Source organism: Amblyomma americanum, chromosome 2 (assembly GCF_052857255.1).
Source record: "Amblyomma americanum isolate KBUSLIRL-KWMA chromosome 2, ASM5285725v1, whole genome shotgun sequence".
Lineage (NCBI taxonomy): Eukaryota > Metazoa > Arthropoda > Arachnida > Ixodida > Ixodidae > Amblyomma > Amblyomma americanum.
The window spans coordinates 30,091,086-30,111,946 of record NC_135498.1 but is presented as its reverse complement, the minus strand read 5'-3'; the positions used below and the strand labels follow the sequence as shown (position 1 = coordinate 30,111,946).

The following is a 20,861-nucleotide window of genomic DNA, read 5'->3' as shown; positions in this document are numbered from 1 at the left end:
ATAGAGGCCCGTGTGCTGTGCGATGTCAGTGCACGTTAAAGAACCCCAGGTGGTAGAAATAACCGGAACCCTTCACTACGGCGTCCCTCCATAGCCCGAGTCGCTTTGGGGCGTTAAACCTCCATAAAGCATAAACCAAACATTGCAGGATTTGCACATACAGAGCTGCTTAGTTAGAACACGGCGGAACATAAGACAACACACGGTGCGAGACAACGATCACAGACGCCAAGATCGCAACATAGCGTTAGCTTGCAGAGGCCGTTAACACGGAACACGCGCGCTCAAAGTGCGCCAACGAGCAACGTCGTGGTCCGCGCCAATGCTTCCCTCCGAACAATGTGTTCTACCTTTCGAAAGTCAACCTCCAGCGCGAACATACAGTCGTGCCGGGGTTGACGGGACTTCGTGCAGATGACCCGGCGGGCGACACCGGTGAGCTCCGGGACGAAGTAAAGATTTTTGGTCACCGCGACGCGGTTCGCGGCTCAGCCGAAAGGTGAACGACGAGGTCAACGCCCCGCTCTTGGGCAAGACTCCCGTGCGCTAGGCGAGATATGAGGGAGAAAAAAAGAAGACGAAAGAATATAAGTAACGTGGCAAAGCGCCGTTACCCCTTTTTCCCAGAAGGTCTCCCCATTCCACAACAGACCTCCCTACAACTTGCTTGAGGCAACAGTCTAGCGCCCGTCTCTCCCCTGGATCCCTCCCTCCCTCCCTAAAGAGGGGAAGTGCACAAAACAGTGCACAAAGGCCGAGGCACACAGACGCTGCGCTACAACGCTTTGCAGACAGCCAAAAGGGAGACAGGTGAACCGGGCAATGCCCTGTTGGCTAGCCTAATGGCCCTCTACGGGGCTTCCTGCCGAGGTTACACCCTACTGGAAGGGAAGGGTATGACCAACAACCCCAAGTCTAAGGGGCGGTGGTATGATGGGAGTGAAAGAGAAAGAGAGACAGAGCTGAGTTGTGTGAATGAAACATGTCGACCTTTGTGGTCTTCGTGGCCACAGTTTTGTCTACGGCCTGGTGATCAAGCCTGTGGATCTCAAAATTTTAATGACGGCCTCGATGGCGTCTCTATCCGACAAAGGCAGAAGCCACCGCGGTCCCAGAATCTTGGCTTCCGATAGGGAAACTTAATGCGTACATTCGTGAAAAAAACGATACGAATAAACACACGCAGGGCCACGAAACAGTCCGCCTAATTCTTACACCGTGGTCCTGTATTATTTCTCTTCGCCCGCCTGAGCCACGTTCAGTTACGCATTGGTTAGCGTTGTGACTGCGTCGTCTCTGCCTTCGTCCGCGCTTGTTCCGCGCCGCTTAATTCTTTTTTTTAATCCATCACACGTTACCAACCTGCCCACCCGCCCACATGCTCACTCTCGTCGACCGTGACCGTGTGTCGTCGCTATCTCCCCCGCGTCGAGCACGCCACGGAGGCGGCCAAACCCGAGACTGCTCGTGCAGCTCTGATTTGCTGCTGCCGCGCTCTTGTAACGGTTAAATTCAATGCACAATGGTAACCCGCCGCGGTGGCTCAGTGGTTATGGCGCTCGACTACTGCTCCGGAGTTCCCGGGTTCGAACTCGACCGCGACGGCTGCGTTTCGATAGAGGCGGAACGCTAAGGCGTCCGTGCACTGTGCGAATGTCAGTGCACGTTAAAGATCCCCAGGTGGTCGAAATTATTCCGGAGCCCTCCACTACGGGCACCTCTTTCTTCCTTTCTTGTCTTATCCCTTCCCTCACGGCGCGGTTCAGGTGTCCACCGATATATGAGACAGACACTGCGCCATTTCCTTTCCACACAAAAAACAATTTTCAAACGCACATTGGACGGCCACCAAGAAAGCGAACGTGTTACTGGACCTAAGCTAGAAATCAAATGCGTCTTAGCTTAACTGAAACTGTAGAACTGTGTTGCGCGTCACACCTGTCTTCCTTCACCGGAGTACAGTCCTAAAAAAGGAGGGTTCTCAACTCCCTGTTTAATGATAACCAGCATTTACAAGAGGAAGAGGCGTATGAAGCGGCGGGACTATAACGTGGCTGTATCTGCGTAATGCCTTGCGTTTTCGATTTAAAATACATCTTTGTAATAGTGAGAATAGAAGAGTGAAGAGAAAGAGGTTATAGTGTGTCAGAGCGCGCGTTCTGCGCGTTCCACTCAGTCGCCTGCCTGATATCCACCCCACTGTTTCTCCACGCACTACCTACTCCCATGAGGAAAGCGAAAAAAAATAAAAAAAAAACCTTTCTGGCTTGAGGTCTACAAACTGTTAAAACTCTGCGAAGCTTCTTTACAAGTATACAAAGCAGCAGCAGCTGCCCACAAGCAAAAAAGAAAAGGAAATACTAAAACTAAACCTGAAGTTTTCACTATAAAACACGAAAATCGCGATAAAAACGATCCGAGAGATCGCAACTTTTACGCATCTCAGATACGACGGTCGGAAAGTGAGAGCACAAAAGCCGTCCCATTGTTCAGTCACGGGGTCCCCATAAAAAGCGCCTCCTTATCTCAATCCGTCAGCGAGGACAGGCTGGCGGAGATCTCACTGCTCGCCTTGATATGTCTGCACTTCAAAGGTTCCCGCCACAAATGCTTTCTCCGTACTTATTTATTCGATTTCGGCGTTCATAAACTCGGAGTTGCAGTTGCAGTATGCTAAACAGAAGTGTGGCGCATCGCTCAACAGCTTCACCACTGCGCCAGGGGCGGTATAAAAACTCTCGGCGATCTACGAATGTATATAGAGAAGGACCAGTTTCATTTATAGTGGCATTAACCCATTGACGCTATAGCGCCAAACCCATCCCGTTTTTATCACTGTCTGCAGGACCATCCAAGCGTATACGATAGGAAAACGCTGATTGCCGATAGTGACGCGAAGGCAAGAAGAAAGTTCGGCACCTCAAGACGACCTCCACAAAACAGTAAAAATAAGCAGCGACCTGAAGGGAACGGAACGGACAAAGTTTTTTTCGGGATGTGAGCAGTGGATTCTTTCCGTCCGGCAATAATGGCTACTTGTATACAAGAATGCAGGAACCTGAGTTGTGTCCGACAGACAATCGCGTCAGAAAACTCGTGTTCATCTCCTGCGAATTGAAATATATCGTAAGAACAGCAGCAGCAGCGTAAGAACAGCAGCTGTGATATATACTAAAAAAAAAGTTGCTCAAAAGGCAGGGAATTTAAAATGACCACGTAGGAAAGGGTGTCTGTGGCGGATCAAGCGTAGAACGGTGTCGGGTTCTATCTGGATGCAGTATAGTCATTCGGATTGGCTCACGAAGAGAATAAACTTTTACTGAAGAAAAAAAAAGAAGACCGGAGCGGATTGTGGGTGGGGTCCTCAGTCCCAGACTCCAGTGGCTTCCGCCGTCGCTTTGGCGATGGCGACTAGCGCCTCCTGGTCTTCCAGGGTGCCGCTGGCCAGCGTCACCTCCCAATGCTCCAGCGCAGCGTTGGGCGGCTTTAAGTGCGCGTCCATGTAATGTGCGTGAGTGCGGAAATTTCGCCGCACCAAGGACATGTATCTGCGTATAATGTTGGGTGAATGCGGAGTAGGTGGTGGAGATTGGGGAAAGCAAGTGTTTGGATGCGTCTAAGGTGGTAGGAGTCCTCCGGGGAAAGTTTCTTATGTGGCGGGGGGGTAGAGACACCTATTTAGGCGGAGGATGTCCAGGCGGGCTTGAAAAATGTGTTGAGAGGGGGAAGAGAGTTGAGGCAGTGTGCCCCGCTTGGTTTGTAGAAGTAACGGATTTTTATTAAAAGAATAATAAAAAGGAAGGAAAAAATTTTGCTAGCCTCGGCATCTTCCATCAATACTGAAGCACCTGAGCTGCTCCGCACCACAAGGATAGCAGGCAGAATGGAGAAATGAAATGAAAGAGGTGAGGGGACAGGAAGAGGGGATAGGGGGAGAGCTAATATACACAAACTATTTACACAATAAGAAATGCGTCCAGCTTGTGCGCGTGATTAGTTATGATGGAGGAATTAAAGCACGCGCGCTCAGCACTATGTTCGCTATACAATTGGAGTGGGGCGTCCAGTTGTTTCATCGTCCAAGATAGAACTCGCGGAGCGTTCGGTCACTGCGTGTAACTACCTAGGGACCCCGCTCGGTATAGGTATATTGTGGAGGAAGGGAGTCGGCCCTAATATTGCCATCGAGACCTGCAAGCTCAGGGACACAAATGATGGCGTGATCATGTTGGAGATGGCGGCGCAGAACGCGGAACGGCCACTCGTGTAGGCTCTGCAGGCGCCTTGGGAGTCTGTAAAAAATGTGGGAGCTATGGTGTTGGGTGCCGGGTGTGGTGTTCGTAAACTTCATCAGCATTCATTGAAAGTATGAATAAAGTCTTCGTTTTTCGAAAGGCGTCTCAATTCTCTCTGGAGACCAGAAAAAACATGCAACACTTTGAAAAACATGCAACGCGCACATTTTCGTCGAAAAAATGGGAGCCAACGCGATATTCACCCAAAGTTTCTCTCTTGAGAGGGGGGCGGCAGAACGCTACATTTCGATAAATCGGGATATTGAGGACTTGTTCCCTTATTACGGATTTTTCGCGCCATTTATTTTACCAACAAAAAACCCATTAAATTATGAGTAAATTAAAGAGTCGCGTACGACCAGAGAACGAATGGACCTGCCTATAAAGGTGGGGCCGCCGCGGTGGCTCAGTGGTTATAGCGCTCGGCTACTGATCAGAAAGACGCGGGTTCGATCCCGGTCGCGGCGGCCGAATTTCGATGGAGGCGAAATTCCAGAGGCCCGTGTGCTGTGCGATGTCAGTGCACGTCAGAGTGTCCCAGGTGTTGGAAATTCCCGAAGCCCTTCACTACGGCGTCCTCATAGCCTGAGTCGCTTTGGGACGTTAAATGCATGAGCTACTAAACTGCAAAGGTGGAGCTAAAACACGTTATACGCGTTAGACATATAAATTCGCTCATTTGCGCAGAAACACGGCATGGGCCAGGTGCAGTACATACCGAAAATTTTTAATTAAGCGCATATTAAGAGGCATAACAACTCTTCCATATCACCCGTGTACCTGATTAGCATTCTACCACAAGCGACGTGTTTGTAAACACGCGGGTGAACGACCGTGTTTGGCCATGAGGCAGGCGGCCAACTGCTACATGCATTGAAACGACGATTACAGCGTTCGGCGAAATGGCGCTCACGCAACAGCACTATAGGACAATGACGGCAGCGCAGTTGTTATCTGGCCTTATCTGGCGTACGCGCCTTATCGATGGCGCGGCTGCTTCCAGTGCACCAGTTTCCTTCACTTGGCTGGCTGGAATCAACGTTGAGTCACACGAGATAAACATTGAAAGCCAGTTATGCTTTTGTGTGCGTGTGACGGGTATAGATGAAAAAAATCAGTGCAGTCACACTTCCTAGGCCGGTATCTGAACATCGCAGAATGTGAAAAGCGCATTTTCTACTCAAGCACCTGGGAGCGATGGCTCACATTGTTCCCATCGTAGGCAGTGACCAAACAGCAGAAGTTGAGTTCGACGGCGGTTTGGAGCCACACCGAACACTCGGCGGCTGTGGTGAACTTAGTGTCAAGGTTTGTGTTTACACGTCTCGTTATTAGAATATAAACGTACCTGCTGTCGTGAGGCGTCTCAGTCCACTCGGCAATCCCACTTTTTTCGAAAATTACTAATACGGAAGGCACTGTAGAATATAATAAACAAGCTACAGTTTCATGCAGACAACCGCTACATTATAAAATGCCGCCAGCAGCAGGCTGAAAAAGCACACAGACTGCCAGGAAACAAGGAAACAAAGTCATGGCTTGGTCCATTTCAGAGGCAGATTTAAGGGAGAGAGCCCCCCCCCCCCCCCCCTTCCCCCTTCCCCCCCACGAGCCAGAAATTTTACATAAGAAAATCATGTTGACTGCCCCTCGTCCATTTCGAGCGATTACAAAGGCAACACTCAACCCTGCGGAAACTACGACAAGCAAAAGGAAAATGGCCAAGTTCTGCACACCCAGATGTACGCGGAAACGGTACGGAAAGAAGCGGCGCCTTCACAATATTTGCGATGCGCACAGGAAAAGACGGCAAAGAACATTGCTCGGACAGTGTTATACGGTGCTCGCACGCACAAGTTTGCGAAATGCACAACGGCGTAGCGTGTCATTGCACGGCCCGCATTGCATCAGTGCCGTCTGGCAGACCGCCAGAAAGGTCTCCCGAGTGAGCACGAGACACAGCTGCAAGCACAGCTGGGAAGCAGCATGCAACCTACAAGTGGCTCCGGGGAATACGCGACTAGTAGTTCACATCCGGCTTGTCTAAATGATGGGCTAATCAGCACAACAGAATAACTAGGCATTGTAGTGATTAACAACCTTTTCCTTAACTAATTCAAAAGCACTTGGCGCGCAGAAACTTCGTGGCGTCCGGAGTACGTAATACTGCATGTAATAAATAGAAGTGTTTAAACGGAAAATCGCGAAAAAAGCAAGCGCCGTAGAGCACGAGCAGGCAGCGACATCACGCACATATATTTGTACACTTACGCAATGCGCGCGCAAATAATCGTTCTCCTAAAACTGGCTTTCCATCATGAGAGCGGTACTCGGCAGGGGTGAGTCACCATGGTAACGTAGACTCACGATGACGAAGGTTTCGATCGAGTTTAGTTGCTAGACGAGCATTGAAATGAAAAAAAAACATCGCCATTAGCAACCGCGCCTCATTTAAAGCTGCACATCCGGGTGTGTCGACGGCAAGCAGCATTAACTCTAAGAAAGCAGCGTTTCCGCATCTCGGTGACAGGTGTGTCGCGGCGATCAGCTGACGACGAACCGAGTCCATTCATACCTTTGCGCCGCGGCCTCTAGCAGAATGAGACCCACAGGCGGATTGACCACGCTGCTCGGTGACTTTACGAAAGTGACTTGGACCACCCACAGTGTGAACACGAACGCGCACACATCGCGATCCGTGAAAATGTCACGAAACTTGGCGCACACAAGCAGTCTTCACATCGCAAACAACGCCATTTTCTTTTTTGTGTGCACAGTGTTGGCGGATGACTAAACCGGTAAACCGCTGCAAGTCGAAAACCGCACGAAAACTCGTACGGTGCGGCTTACTTTCGCGAGCCAAAACCGCATGTTCGGTTTTTTTAGGTTTTACATATTAGTCAACTGATTGATATGCTCTTTGACGATGATAAAACAATACAAATAAATTAATCCGCTATTTAAACCGTAGATTGGAAATCTCAGATAGACATAATTTCAGAGAAACGCGTATCTTGCAAGAAGTGTCAGCTTCACTGTGAGGAAGGCACAACAGTACAGTCACATATGCAGAAACACGACTCGTTTAGCGAGCCGATAAAACAATACAAAATAAAATTAAGAAAAGCTAATAAAGGCAGATTACTCCCCTCGGCGCAAAAAAAAAAAAAAAGCAGCGCGAGGCGGAGGAAGACCTGCCGTTGGCAAGCTGCGATGGCCAAGTACGTCAGCGGCACGATTCACACCCTCCTTCTTCGCCTTTATCTTCGCCTCACCAGATGCGGCACCTGGCGGCGGAGGACATTTTAGCGTTGTCGGGGCAACCGAAGGCCGCGGAAAACTCGAGCATGTTGGTGACGGCGACGTTGCAGAGTAGCTCGCCGAGAGTGTGCCGTCCGAAGCGCAGGTCCAGCACCTCACCCAGCTTGCCGACGCTGTGGCAGTGCGCGTAGCAGAAGCTGGCGAACAGCAGCTGGTCTCCCGATAGGGCGGTGACGTCGCGCAGCGTCTCCCGACGGCCGCTCTCCAGCTCGTGCCCCCTGTGGGCGAAGAAGGCGAGCCGCAGACCCGAACTGACCGACACAACGCGACGCAGCAGCTTGCGGGCCGCGGCCGAGTCGTTCACGTAGTGTGACAGCTGGCCCATGAAGCAGCGCTCGCGCATCTCGAACTTCCTGCGAATCGTACAGGCACCATATCTGAACACGTGTGGGCGGACAAAGGGACCTTCATTATCTCCACGTATTATTCAAGGCACCTGTAGGTATTCTGGGTTGCCACGTCTCTAAATTTAAAGACCTGTAAATAATGTCTGTGAAGACGTTCCAGACTGTTCACGAAGGAGCAACAGAGTACCGTTACGCCACCTTCCATACATCGAAGTTCACCCACCGCTCAGTCTCAGCGGACCACCATCGGTTGGGCTCTCCGACGGCGTCGACCAGGGCGCCGGCGCGGTCGAAGGCGAGCGTCAGCTCCCTGCCCACGATGGCGCCTAGGGCGCCGAAGTTGACGGCAGGCGGCGCCCCGTGGCTGTACACGGGCCGCGCGAGGACGTCCACGTGAAGACGCAGCTCGTTGGTAGCCGGCTCGTAGGCGACCTCGAAGCGAAGAAGGTCCTCCTCGTCGCCTTCGCCGTCACCGCCCGACGCCAGGGAGCCGTTGGCGGTCCGCGGAGGATCTACTCCGGGACCCAGGGCGTGCCTGCCATTGGGACGCCGGCATAACTCGAGGTAAATAGTGAGTAGCCATTCGAAACAAGGTTCTGACTGGTTCTGGCCAGTCCGAAAAAGGATGCACACTGTCCTTGATGACAGATCGACATATAACGTTGACGTGCGCAAAGCTGCGTGCCAGTCGATCATAAGGACTCAAAAGCTCATTCGTCATTCGTTCGACTTCTCTCATAATATTCAGTCGCACACAAAAACAAGTGCAAAGAGAGTTATTCGCTGAAAGGGAGTATATGATTAATTTTTTTGTTGTCATCCTCTGAAGAAAGGTTGAGATGAGGATCGAAGTAGATGAGAGTATACAGGAGGTTCATTTTTTTTTTACACAAAACAGATACTGAGCAGCTCTGGCTAGACGGATATCTTGCATAAGCTTATCTCGGTAACTGCTCCTCTCAACCCAAATTTGTCCCAACCGAAATTAAACGTCATGTATGCATACACTACACATGCATATAAAACCTTAAATCTGACAGGAAGTAGGAGGCTTGTGCGTGGCAACCCTATACCCCAGCTGGCGCCATGTTGTTCAAGTTTCGAAACTAAAAGCTAAAAAAAACGAAACTAAAAGCTGAACTAAACGAAACTAAAACTGAACTAAAAGCGAAACTAAAAGCAAGGGCTGCTCACGGCCAAAAGGCGTTGCCCAAAGGAATGGGGGAGAGGGCATTCTCAGAGAACATGAACTGGAGAGCGCTGACATGTTGCAAGCCATTGTTGCCTGCACAAGTATCCCGCTCAAGTGACGTCCCACAAAGAGGGTCTATATTACTCATATGTTTATGCATATTCTTGACGCCACCGACACCTTCGCGTGCTATGCGTGTGTGAAGGTGTTACCTGAAGGCAAGCCAGTTGTCGAGGAAGGAGGGCGTCAGGTCCGGCAGGCGCGCGTAGCGCTCGTACTCGGGCGTGCGGCCGTCGAACACGAAGAACTTGGGCAGCTGTTCGCGCAGGGCCTCGAGCTTGGTGAAGGCGCGCACTCGCGTCTCGGGGTCCATCCAGGCAGCCTGGCGCAGATGGTCTTCGAGCGTGTTGCGCACGCGCTTCACCACGCCCAGCACCTCGAACACGGCGTCCGGAGACAGCAGCACCTGCAGCAGGGGCACGGCCCTCAGGCTTTCAGATTGTTCTTTGGGCGCGTCTTCATCAACGCAACGTGCTGCGTATATCGTCTCTGTCACCTTCATCTTTGTCAAGAATACGTTCAAGCTTTCTCCTCAAAATCGTAAGCCTCAGACTGTGGAGCTCAGTGAATCACCAGTACCGGGCAAAATCGTCACTAGATGGACACCAGTAGTAGTAATAGTAAGTGGCTGTAACGGTATATGAAGAGAATTGTGCACGGGCCTGTCGTCTGGCCACAATTACCGCCGTAAAACATCAACATAATTCCCATGTTCCACAAGAGCTTCGCGAAGCCTACCGCGTGTACACCTTTTGACGACCCTCAGAAATACTGGTTTTGAGCTGTATGGATGGCTTGAGGGACAACACTTTTCAATTCTACGAGCAGGTGTTCGTAGCTGCTCCTACAGTCCTACTTTAACTATGGCGGCGGCCCTCGTTGATTTGGTGATAAGGCACGGAGGAAGGAAAGCTAAGGAGGAACTCTCGCTATCCGACTATCCGAGCTGCATGACAAAAAATGTGCCGAAGTCGCGTGTTTTCGCAAGGACTAATTTGGGTCTTCGGCCGATGGCACAGCCAATAGTAACGTTGGGCGCTGCGGCGTCGTCTGCATCATATCGTCGTCTGCGCACGCACAAGTGCGCTGAGACGGCGACCAACTACAGAGGGGATTCTGTCACGTCCGGCTTCAAAAAATGTAACCCAGCGGCCATTCCTAAATTCCATCCTTCCCCCACGTGATAAGCGGAGTGCCTCCCTATTGCGACGCCACCTATACGGCCGCGTATGCGCACCTTGGTGAGGAATCCCTGCCACTGCGGGCGCATGAGCCTCTGGGCCAGGGCTCGGCAATGCGTGTGCACGTCCAGCGCCCAGCACTGACCGCGGGGCCACAGGAACCGGGTCTGAGGCAGCAAGCGGAACTCGTGCGAAGTCTGGCAGCCCAGCGTCATCACCAGCCGCCATCCCACGTACCACGAGGAGCGGCCGTTGGCCACGTTCTCCAACAGCACGGTCAGCAGGGACTGCGGTGATGAGCGAGAACCGTGCAGAGGACGAAGTGAAAAGAATAATAGCAAACATAAATGTCTCTTCTGAGTAAACCTATTTTGAGCATGATTTTCATGTAGTAAAACGGCAGAGAAGATGAAAAGGGCGTGTTAGCATCGTTACGTCCTATAGCTTGTCCCGTTACATCTAAAGGTGCAACTTTGTCCTCTGGTTTCTTTTTGTTGGGATGAGTATGAAAACGTGGTCTTTGTTCTAAGCTCAGTCGTCCAAAGCTGTTCCGCTGAATTTAGTCTACTATGGGTAACCTAAAACTCAAACCTTTAGAAAGAAAATACCAGTAGTCACATTTACAGCAATGAAAATAGCGTATCAGTTTCGATGCTTCCGTCGTTCGAGAACAGAAAGTGAACGAACACATCCAGCAGGTTTTGACTTTAACAGGTAGGCGCAGCTGACCATAGGACAGGGTTGAGTGGAAGGATATGGGAGAAGTCGTTGTCCTACTGTGGACGTAGTTAGGCTGATGACGATTATGAATTACCAGAGCTTACGCCTAGAAGTAAATCCACGTTTACGCCAAAATTTTGCTTAGTAAAGGTACAGTCTAGTATCAAAACCTCACACGTTTACAGCGAGAGCTGTTATAGCTGCCCTCAGGTTGCGCATTCCTCCTACCTTGCCATAACCTCCGAAGTCACTCGTCGCCCCTCACCCTCTTTCTCCCTTCCATCTCGCACTCCGTCTCCACTAAAAGGGGACAAGGAGATGCCCCTCTCTTCACTTTGCACCTTCTCACCGTGGCAGGCGGCGGCCATTTAATGAAATTAATTTAAATAAATTATATTCACTAACGCCCGTGTGCTGTGCGAGGTCAGTGCGCGTTGAAGATCCCCAGGTGGTCGAAATTATCCCGGAGCCCTCCACTACGGCACCTCTTTCTTCCTTTCTTCTTTCACTCCCTCCTTTATATCCCTTCCCTTACTTCGCGGTTCAGGTGTCCAACGATGAGACAGATACTGCGCCATTTCCTCCCCCCCCCCCCCAAAAAAAACCAAACCAAACCATATTCCCTAATTACAGATCTTACGGCTGACGCTGTAGATTCCACGGTAGAATACAGGGCTTAACGGCTATATGGATAAATCAAAGCTATAACATCTTTCGCTGTAAAAATGCGCGGAAAAAGGGACCCAACCGTCGTCGTCGAAGCACTGAAATAATCTACGGACTGGAGCACTACTCACGTTGAAGTAGCGCGGGCTCTGCACCTGCACCGAGTCCAGGCCACGGATGGCTCTGCCCATGGGGTGGTACTTGGCGAACGGCCGCAGCCACATTTGGTACGTGGTACCTGGCAGCACGGACAAGATGCGCGTCCAGGGCACCGCGAGCCGCGTGTCGTCGGCGGGCTGGCGCGCCAGCAGGCTGTCCACGCTCACCACAGTGTCCACCAGATCCACGTAGTTGGCCTCGCCGCCCAGGAGCGTCGCCATGGTCGCTATCAGGGACTGGTAGGCGGGCCGAAAGCGCGGCTCCAGCACACTCCTGCATGTCGCGAAGGCAGCCGGTATCAGTGGATGAACCTCTCAAGATTTCAGTGGGCACTGCATGGTTGCCACTTTTACAGAACTCCGAGACAAGGGTTCAGTTCCTGACCGATGGCCGGTTTACTTTTCCATCGGGTCCAAAAGCAAGGAACCTTGTACGTGCTCGTTCGTTACAGCACGCTTTTGCGAGGATTGCTGGATAACATAATTCACGTCGCCAATCACTCTATTCGAGCGCCATTATACTAGGCCTATCGTAGACAGTTCGCAGAAGCTGGTTGGCTATGCCCGCAGCGAATACTGGAGGCATAGCCAACGTCTGTCCGTCTGTCTGTCTGACGTTTTAACGTGTGTCCCGCGAATATTGCGCTTCCACTGTGCATATGTCATATGTGCATGCGCAGTTCCCCGTGCGCATCTCCAGACGTTTTGCTCTGAGTTTCCTCAAGCTGGTTCTGGACGTGCTCACTTACGTGTCCGGCACGATGGGCTGCAGCACAACGAAGGGGCGGCCCGTGCGCTCATCGGGCGGCGCGAAGCGGTAGCGGAAGGCTATGGCCAGGTTCCAGCGTATGTCCAGCTCGAGCAGGTGGTCGAAGAACTCGGGCCGGTCGGGCGCGTGCGGCTCGGGCCAGCGGTGGTTGTGCAGCCGGAAGAAGGCGCGCAGGTCGTGCAGGCTGTTGCCTCCGCGCGACAGGCTGCCCACGCAGGAACGGTACAGGGCCACCAGTTTGTCGATCTGCGACTGGTTCCGCCGTGGGATGGACGACGTCTCCAGCGCCAGCATGAGCCGCCTGCGCACCTCGCGCTCTGCCTCCGTCAGCACGCTCACCTGCGAGAGTTGAAAAGAGGTGCAGCTTCCTTACCTTACAGGTCTGCTTGCGGTGAAGACCGCTTTGGCGAACATTCGCGCAAAGAGAAGCCAATGTGGTTCGGTTTATTTCATGAAAAAATACATGAACCTGTTTTAAAATTATTATTTCAAAGTATTAACGAGGCAGCTGTACAAAGTAAGGCGATAAAAACGTCAATAGCTTGGACATTATGTTCCAAGTTCTGTTCACAAGATCAACGAATAAACTGCTGAGGGACGCCATCTATCGACACTAATCCGAACGGTGCTTGGATCATTAAGTCATAGACAAAGTCACTACGTTAAACACTCAGTTATTGAAATATATTGTTGTCTACAACCCCCTAATGGCCCTCGGCAATAGACGCACGGTCTATCGTACATGCAGCAGTAACCAAACGAGAGCAATTACTTGTGCTAGCAGTTATTTAAGCACTGCAGCAACTCGATGCTAAATCGGCCATGATGCTTTAACAATGCATCGGGTTCCTTGACATTAACGCACCGCTGAATATTGTACAAATTAGGCTCCGACATTGATAACAAGCTCCAGCCATATTTAATATTTACGAAGGAAAAGCCTTCCCCGCCTCGCCTTCCAACGCTGGATAATGTGCGAACACTTATTTTTCATTCTTTAAATCTTCTTTCGGGTTTTTATTTCAAAAAGGTTGCTTGACCCAAATGGCAGGTTTACGTCTACCTGGCCTCAAGCTCCAATTTAATTCTGTACTGTGCCATACTGACAAACTGTACTGTGCCATACTGTACTGTGCCATCGTCCCCTCCTGCTCGCTCATAGAGTACAAAAAAGAGGATAAACAGCGAGGCGCCGTCATTGCCTGCGAGAACTAGTTACTATAGTAACTGTTCACTACTAGTCACTATAGTGACTAGTTCTATAGTGGCTCTAGTGCGTTCTCACTAGCAAGGTCAAGGTGACCCTAGTCACTATAGTGACTCTGTAGTCATTATAGTGACTGCAGTGACTCTAGTCACTATAGTGACTACTTATACAGTGGCTCTAATGTGTTCTCAATAGAGTCACTATAGAGTCATTATAGTGACCCTAGTGAGAACCCACAGCGAGCGCCTCCTACCGGCACTGACGAGCGATGTGCCGCATGCGGTGCTATGACGTTGTGCGTACTTGGTACTTGTCTTCCCGCAGCGGGTGCCTGCGCTTCCAGCCCTCGCAGACGTACTCGTAGAAGTTGGCGCAGGGCGAAGTCTCGTGGCTCAGAGACAGCAGCAGCATGCGCGACACCTGGTTGCACGACGGCGAAGCGCACGGCTGCTCCTGCGCTCCCGGACACGAAAACGACCGAGTTGGCACACAATGACCGAGGAGGACTGCCATCCGAGGTTACTGCGACTTGCGTGCCACCAGTTTCGCCTTAATTTATCCTTTCTTTCTAACGATATTTTTGGACTCTCTTTAATTCAGACTCATCTGTTTTGAGCCACCGGACACCCCCAAGTCGCCTTATCGAGTGTTCTGTCACAAAGCGGTGTGACACTGTTGACAGCCCTTCACAGTTACTTGCAGAAACAAGATGCATTTATCGCTCGGGGCTGTTGGCCAAAACGCAATTCGCAATATAGTGAACAGTGTACTCTACAAATTTCATAAGTCCCGATACATACTATTTGTTTGTCTTCGAGGTTTCTTCCTTCTTCTTATAAAGGATGTCTCGTAATCTTGCAAAGGCCGCAAATTTTGGAGAATCTGCATCTGCCGGTGGACAACAGACGCCAAAAGCTTTGGCCTATTAAGAAAATCCGCACGGAGTAACACCTTCGCACGATTTAAGTTTCGCGCTGTACGGAGTACGTGACGATGAAACCAAGCGCTCGTGAAGCTGACTTTAAAAGTTCTACTGCCAGGCCTTTCCACGGGACCCACGAAGTCAAAGAAAAATCTAATCATAAAGATGGCGTCGTTTTGTATGTTATCGTTTTTATTTGTTCCATGACATGTCACTGCCTATTTCAGCGTACTGCCGAAAACTACACACAGACAACAATTAACTGATTCATATTCATGGGGGAAACAAAGTGAATGAAAATAAAAACGAAGCTACTATATCCGTCGCATTATGTCCCAGGCCAACGCATTCATGGCCGAAGTTGGAATACAACCAGAGGCTGCGCTAACAGGAACAGCCAAGAGCGATGACAGAATACAAGAGAATACCTCTTGGCTAATTGGTTTGTTCATAGAAGGTTGTAGCCAAGTACTACACCAGGGTGGCCAAATGCTGTTCTGGTGAGGGAGTGCATTGTCGGTTCTGGTCACCGAGGTCAGGCCGCACCCCTGGCTTGGTTATACAATTCCATCGACACGCGGGGGAGAGAAGGCAAGCGTAGCAGGGGGCGGCAGACGGTTAGGTGGGTGGATGAGATTAAGAAGTTTGCAGGCATTGGGTGGGCAAAGGACAGGGCTAATTGATGAGACATGGGAGAGACCTTTGTCCTGCAGTGGGTGTAGTCAGGCTCATGGTGATGATGACCTCTTGGTCACTGTCTTTTTAAGACTCGGAGGCTGACAAAACAGCCACCGCGTTGTCGAAGGGCCCCATGTCACTCCTGCCATGACGCCCGAGGTCATTTGTGACAGGTGGCGGCAAGTATATGGCCATATATGAGGCGTTCGAGGCGTGCGCGCATCTACTCGCCTGTACGGTGGGCGCCTGCTCGATGCCGTGCGGTTCGACGTCGCCGGCGGCTGAGGCGAACCGCGAGGCGCTGCGGTAGCCTGCCCGCGCCACGAACACCAGTGTCAGCAGCACCACCAGCACAGCGCCCGCCATGCAGGCCCCGTACACGGCGCGCTCGTTGACCCGCCGCAGAGACGTCTGGCTCCAGCTGGACAACCGTTCTGCAGAGGTTCGCGCATGCTCAAGGGCAGTGCGTGGTCACGGCCGACCATCCGTGCCACCGCGGTATCCTATTCTACCACAATCCTATATCGTACGCCTTATACCAGATCCGTAGAATAATTTTGATCAATTTCTCTTATAAAAAAAAGTTTGCAGATTATATGCTTGGATTACCCTGCTGCATTCTCCTTTCCCTTTCACTCCATCTGGACCACTGCCCCCGAAGGCCATTTTAATAATACTAATAATTGGTTTTTGGGGAAAGGAAATGACGCAGTATCTGTCTCATATATCGGCGGACACCTGAACCGCGCCGTAAGGGAAGGGATAAAGGAGGGAGTGAAAGAAGGAATAAATAGGTGCCGTAGTGGAGGGCTCCGGAATAATTTCGACCACCTGGGGATCTTTAACGTGCACTGACATCGCACAGCACGCGGGCGCCTTAGCGTTTTTCCTCCATAAAAACGCAGCCGCCGCGGTCTGGTTCGAACCCGGGAACTCCGGATCAGTAGTCGAGCGCCCTAACCACTGAGCCACCGCGGCGGGTCAAAGCAATTTTCACCGAAATACCCTTGCTACCATGGTTCGATACAATGGCGAGAGGCCCGCTGAGAAGACGCTCGTCTACTGAGTTGGTGTACCCGGGTTCGAACCATCGCGGCGGCTGGAGGCGAAACGCAAAAGGCTCCCGTGTGCTGTGATGTCAGTGCATATGCAGAGATCCCCAAGTGGTCGAGATTATTCCGGAGCCCTCCACTACGGCACCTCTTTATTCTTTCACTGCCACTTTTCTCCTTTCCCTGACGGCGCGGTTCTGGTGTCCATCGAGATATGTGACACAGTTACTACCTCATTTCCTTTCCCCAAAAAACCAAAACTACCATGGTTCGAACCCGGCCGCGTCGTCGCGTCGTCGGCAGCCGAACGCGCTAACCAAACCGTTGAGCCAACGTGGTGGGTCGGAACATGTAGTGAATACAATCTTCAGCGTTTTTTTTTTTTTTGAGGAGAGGAAATGGCGCAGCAACTGTCACACTTCTCTGTGGACACAAATGAGCCGTGAGGGAAGGGAGGAAGGTGGCAGCTAGGAAAGAATAAAGAGAGAAAGAGATGCCGTAGTGGAGGAACGGAATCCTGTTCGAACCCGAACGCGGCGGCCGAGTTTCGATGGAGGCGAAACGCTAAGGCGCCCGTGTGCTGTGCGGTGTCAGTGCACGTTAAAGATACCCAGGCGGTCGAAATTATTCCGGAGCCCTCCACCTACTTCTCCCTTCTCTTAGTTCCTCTTCTCTTAGTCCCTCCTTTACCCATTCCCTTAGGTGCGGATCAGGTGTCCGCCGACTTGTGAGACAGATACTGCGCCATTTCCTTTCCCCAAAAACGAATTTTTTTTTCGGAATCCTGTTCGGGATAACTTCGACCAACAGGGGTCTTAACGCCCAGTAATATCGCACAAACATGGACGCTATTTGCGTATTGTCTCCATTGAAACGCGGCCGTTGCGGTCCGGTTCAACCCCGGGTACTCCGGCTCGGTAGCCGAGCGTGCTAACCGCTGAGCCACCGCGGCATGTCGGAACCATTAGGAAAATACAACGCGAACGCGTGTTGAGGCGTTCATGCAGTGTGAGACAGTTACCCCACCTTTCCTTTCTCCATAACCTTTTCTCCCCCATGGCCGCGTTTCGATGGACGCGTTCACCCGCCGCGGTGGCTCAGTGGTCGGGGCGCTTGGCTACTGATCAGGTGTGCCCGGGTTCAAACCCGACCGCGGCGGCCGCGTTTCGATGGAGGCGAAACGTTAAGACGCCCGTGTGCTGTGCGGTGTCAGTGCACGTTAAAGACCCGCAGGTGGTCGAAATTATTCCGGAGCCCTCCACCTATTTCTTCCTTTCTCTTGTCCCTCCTTTATCCCTTCCCTTTACGGCGCGGTTCACGTGTCCGCCCATCACGGCGCGGCTGAGGGTGTACCGAGAAGCGAAAGTTACTGTGCCAAATCTTTTCCTAAGAAAGAAAAGAGAACGTTTTAAGCCCCGTGCTTACTCCGCGCCGAGCTGGCGTAGCCGGCCAGCTGCGTGGAAGCCCTGCGCGACGAACTGATCACTGAGTCCACCACGCGTTCTCGGTGCTCACGGAACGACCACGAGTACGGCTGCAGCTCGCACTGCTGAGGCTGCGGAGACGAAGGCTGCTGGGGCTCAGGATACTCCTCCTCCCGTTCACCTGACGGCTGCTGCTGGGGCGATCGCTGCCGTTGCTCGGGAGGCAGCTGTTGCTGCTCGAGCAATGGCCGCTGTCGCTCTGGCGATCCTTGCTGCTGTTCTGGTCGTCGCTGCGGCGATCGCGTCTGCTGCTCCGGCGATCGCAGGTGCCGCTCTGGCGAACGCTCCTGCTGCTGCTGCTCTGGCGATATTCGTCGCTCCTGCAGCTGGAACGGTCGCGGCTGCCGCTGGGGCGATCGCTGCCGTTCCTGCATGACGTGTACACGTTGAGGACGGAGATATGGAACCAGAGGCTGCGACAGGCGTGCGCTCGTGCGATATATCTTCTTCCTTTGTCTCGTGTTGGTTCGCACGAGCAATGCGCGCGAGCTACTTCAACGTGGTTGCTTGTTTGCGGAGTCTTCCAGAGTCTATAGCCAGTCAAAGACCGCATATACACCCTCCCTCGTACGTCCTCCCAATTTACATACAACGATCATCAGACTCAGCTCAGCAGGATTCATGTATAACTCTCATTGGATTGCAAAACATTTCTTTTGTCAGAAAATGCAAATGCAGATGATATATGCTAGGTCTGTGATACTTTAGAAAATTTCAAAATTCCCTGCATTATCCGGGACCGACGATTCTGATCGCCAGCGTAGAACATGTGCTCGTGAACTGCCCATTCGCACTTTTCTCCTCGATGCTTCCAAACCCTATATCTCGCTGACAGGAGTGATTCACCACCTCCGGATATACAGCTTGGTGCAACACATTTTGCATCTTTTAGGCACAGCAACCGTTAGTGGTTCGTTACGCAAGTGAAGTTGACTCACTATCTCTTGGCTTAGTTCCAGTTAACTCACTACGATATCCAGTTCGTGGTGGATGGCTGCCATCAACCGTCCCTCTGTACCATGGCACATTTCAATTTTTAAAAATTGCGATTTTAAATGCGCAGCCATCAAAGCGAAGCATGCTGTTGCGGCTGTTTGATCTTTTCTAACGCACTACCGTATTGCTAAAACCTTCCGCTAATGAGGCTTAGGTCACGTGAGCGGCAGTGCTCCTCTGAGTTCTGCTAGATTGGCATGCCTTCTGTTGTAAATTGCAGCCATTTCTGCTTTCCTATTACTTGTACGTAGAGCTTAATTTGCACGCGCGAGCCCTCCACTACGGACCTATTTGTTCCTCTCTTCTTTCACTCCCTCCTTTATCCCTTCCCTTATGGCGCGGTTCAGGTGTCCAACGATATATGAGACAGATACTGCGCCATTTCCTTTCCACCAAAAACCAATTATTATTATTATTATTACTCCGAACCATATCGCAACTAACGAAGCCGACCGACAGCAGAGGGCGGAACCACACGTCTGGTCAGGTCACGACGACGTCACCTGATGTACAGCTTTCCCATTTACATGGAGCCGATAATAACGAGTCGCCATCAGAGCAAACACCACCGTCTCGCTTCCGTGTAACTTGAGGGCCCCCGAGGCAGCGGAACAAAGCAGCGACTGGGGAGCCAACGGTAGACCGCTTACAAAACTGCCTTCCAAACATATCACCAGCAGAAATCCGCAGTTTACTGTCCTTGCAAGCCTGCACTGAACAAAACATCAAGATTTCGCCTCTCAGAACCTCCTTCTTCGCGGAGATGCTCGCGGTTCAAGAGGCACTTTGCTCAGTGGCCACCGTTCCCATGCTACCTACGGCCCGCACTGTCATTCGCACCGACGCCCTTCACTTCACACGCCTATTACGACGAGTCAGTCCCACCCCAGAAATCTGTCAAGACATCCATCGTCTAGCGGCACGCATCCCGCAGCAAATCCGTATTGAGTGGGTCCCGCGTGACCTCCTGAGCGCACAAAGCCGCGCTGATTCTGCGACCCGCCTTTCGACCCCAACCACGCCTTTGCCTCGAGTCCTCACTCTGGATGACACCACCCTCCTTTTAACAAGAAAGGAACACCTCCGGCGCCACACACGTGCTCTAATCCCTCCGTGTGCGGTAGCCCTCCCCCGTGGTCTTACCCGTGCAGAGGAGGTTGCGCTTCGGAGGATACGGGTCAGGGTTGCCCTAAGTCAAGCTGTGACACGCAAGTGGCCGCATTTCAAAGATTTATATCCCCGCCCCGGGTGTCCAGTCTGCAAGATCAGAGACTGTGAGGTGGATATGCACCACCTGTTGTGGGACTGCCCGGCGCTGAAGCCGACGAGAATTCGGCACCTGGCGGCAGTGGGTCTCTCACCGGACAATCCGGATTCCTATATTGCCTGGACGCAGGGTCCATATCATCGTTCACTTCTTGATTTCATCAGATCAGCCCACCTTTTTTCATTTATTTAAGCACCTTACTCATCTCTCATTTCATAGTTTTTATGCCCTGAGGCAATAAACATCGCTTCAAAAAAAAAAAAAATCCGCAGTGTGTGACGTAGTAAAATTTTATAATTTTACCGTTTTTATAATTTAAAGCATAAGATGTCTGCACAAAATTCATTATGGTTTGAAAAACAAACCTTTAACCAATGTTGAAGTTTGATTCTAGTTTCCAATGTGCCAAGCTGTTGATAAATTTGACCTCAGGTCTTCAGCTGCCGGTAGTCCGGCCTACATGAACCAAGTTCAATGTTCCTGCACCAGATTCTCGAATCTCCAAGTAGAAAACTTGACCGATAGACGCAGGTTTGATCGCAGCCG

The 20,861-nt window shown here is 51.5% G+C and overlaps 2 protein-coding genes across 3 annotated transcripts in view; both read right to left on the bottom strand.

Moving 5' to 3' along the window:
• Positions 1–7,059, bottom strand: part of unc-104 (kinesin family member unc-104) — a 182,824-nt gene extending 175,765 nt beyond the window's left edge. Inside the window, exon 1 of one of the 2 annotated variants that reach the window (XM_077653716.1) lies at positions 6,871–7,059. The gene's annotated coding sequence lies outside the window, so the exon portion shown is untranslated. The remainder of the gene's footprint in view (positions 1–6,870) is intronic. The other variant, XM_077653707.1, reaches the window with a different exon arrangement.
• LOC144119596 (neprilysin-1-like) overlaps positions 1–18,446 on the bottom strand; it is a 44,827-nt gene extending 26,381 nt beyond the window's left edge. The window contains exons 1-9 of the mRNA XM_077652172.1: positions 17,994–18,446; positions 15,744–15,950; positions 14,220–14,374; positions 12,690–13,048; positions 11,914–12,214; positions 10,453–10,683; positions 9,368–9,621; positions 8,187–8,498; positions 7,571–7,969 (exon numbers count right to left, since the gene is read on the bottom strand). Of these exons, the coding sequence (XP_077508298.1) occupies positions 7,571–7,969; positions 8,187–8,498; positions 9,368–9,621; positions 10,453–10,683; positions 11,914–12,214; positions 12,690–13,048; positions 14,220–14,374; positions 15,744–15,950; positions 17,994–18,426 (2,651 nt within the window). The 5' untranslated portion in view covers positions 18,427–18,446. The remainder of the gene's footprint in view (positions 1–7,570; positions 7,970–8,186; positions 8,499–9,367; positions 9,622–10,452; positions 10,684–11,913; positions 12,215–12,689; positions 13,049–14,219; positions 14,375–15,743; positions 15,951–17,993) is intronic.
• Positions 18,447–20,861: the final 2,415 nt, after the last annotated feature.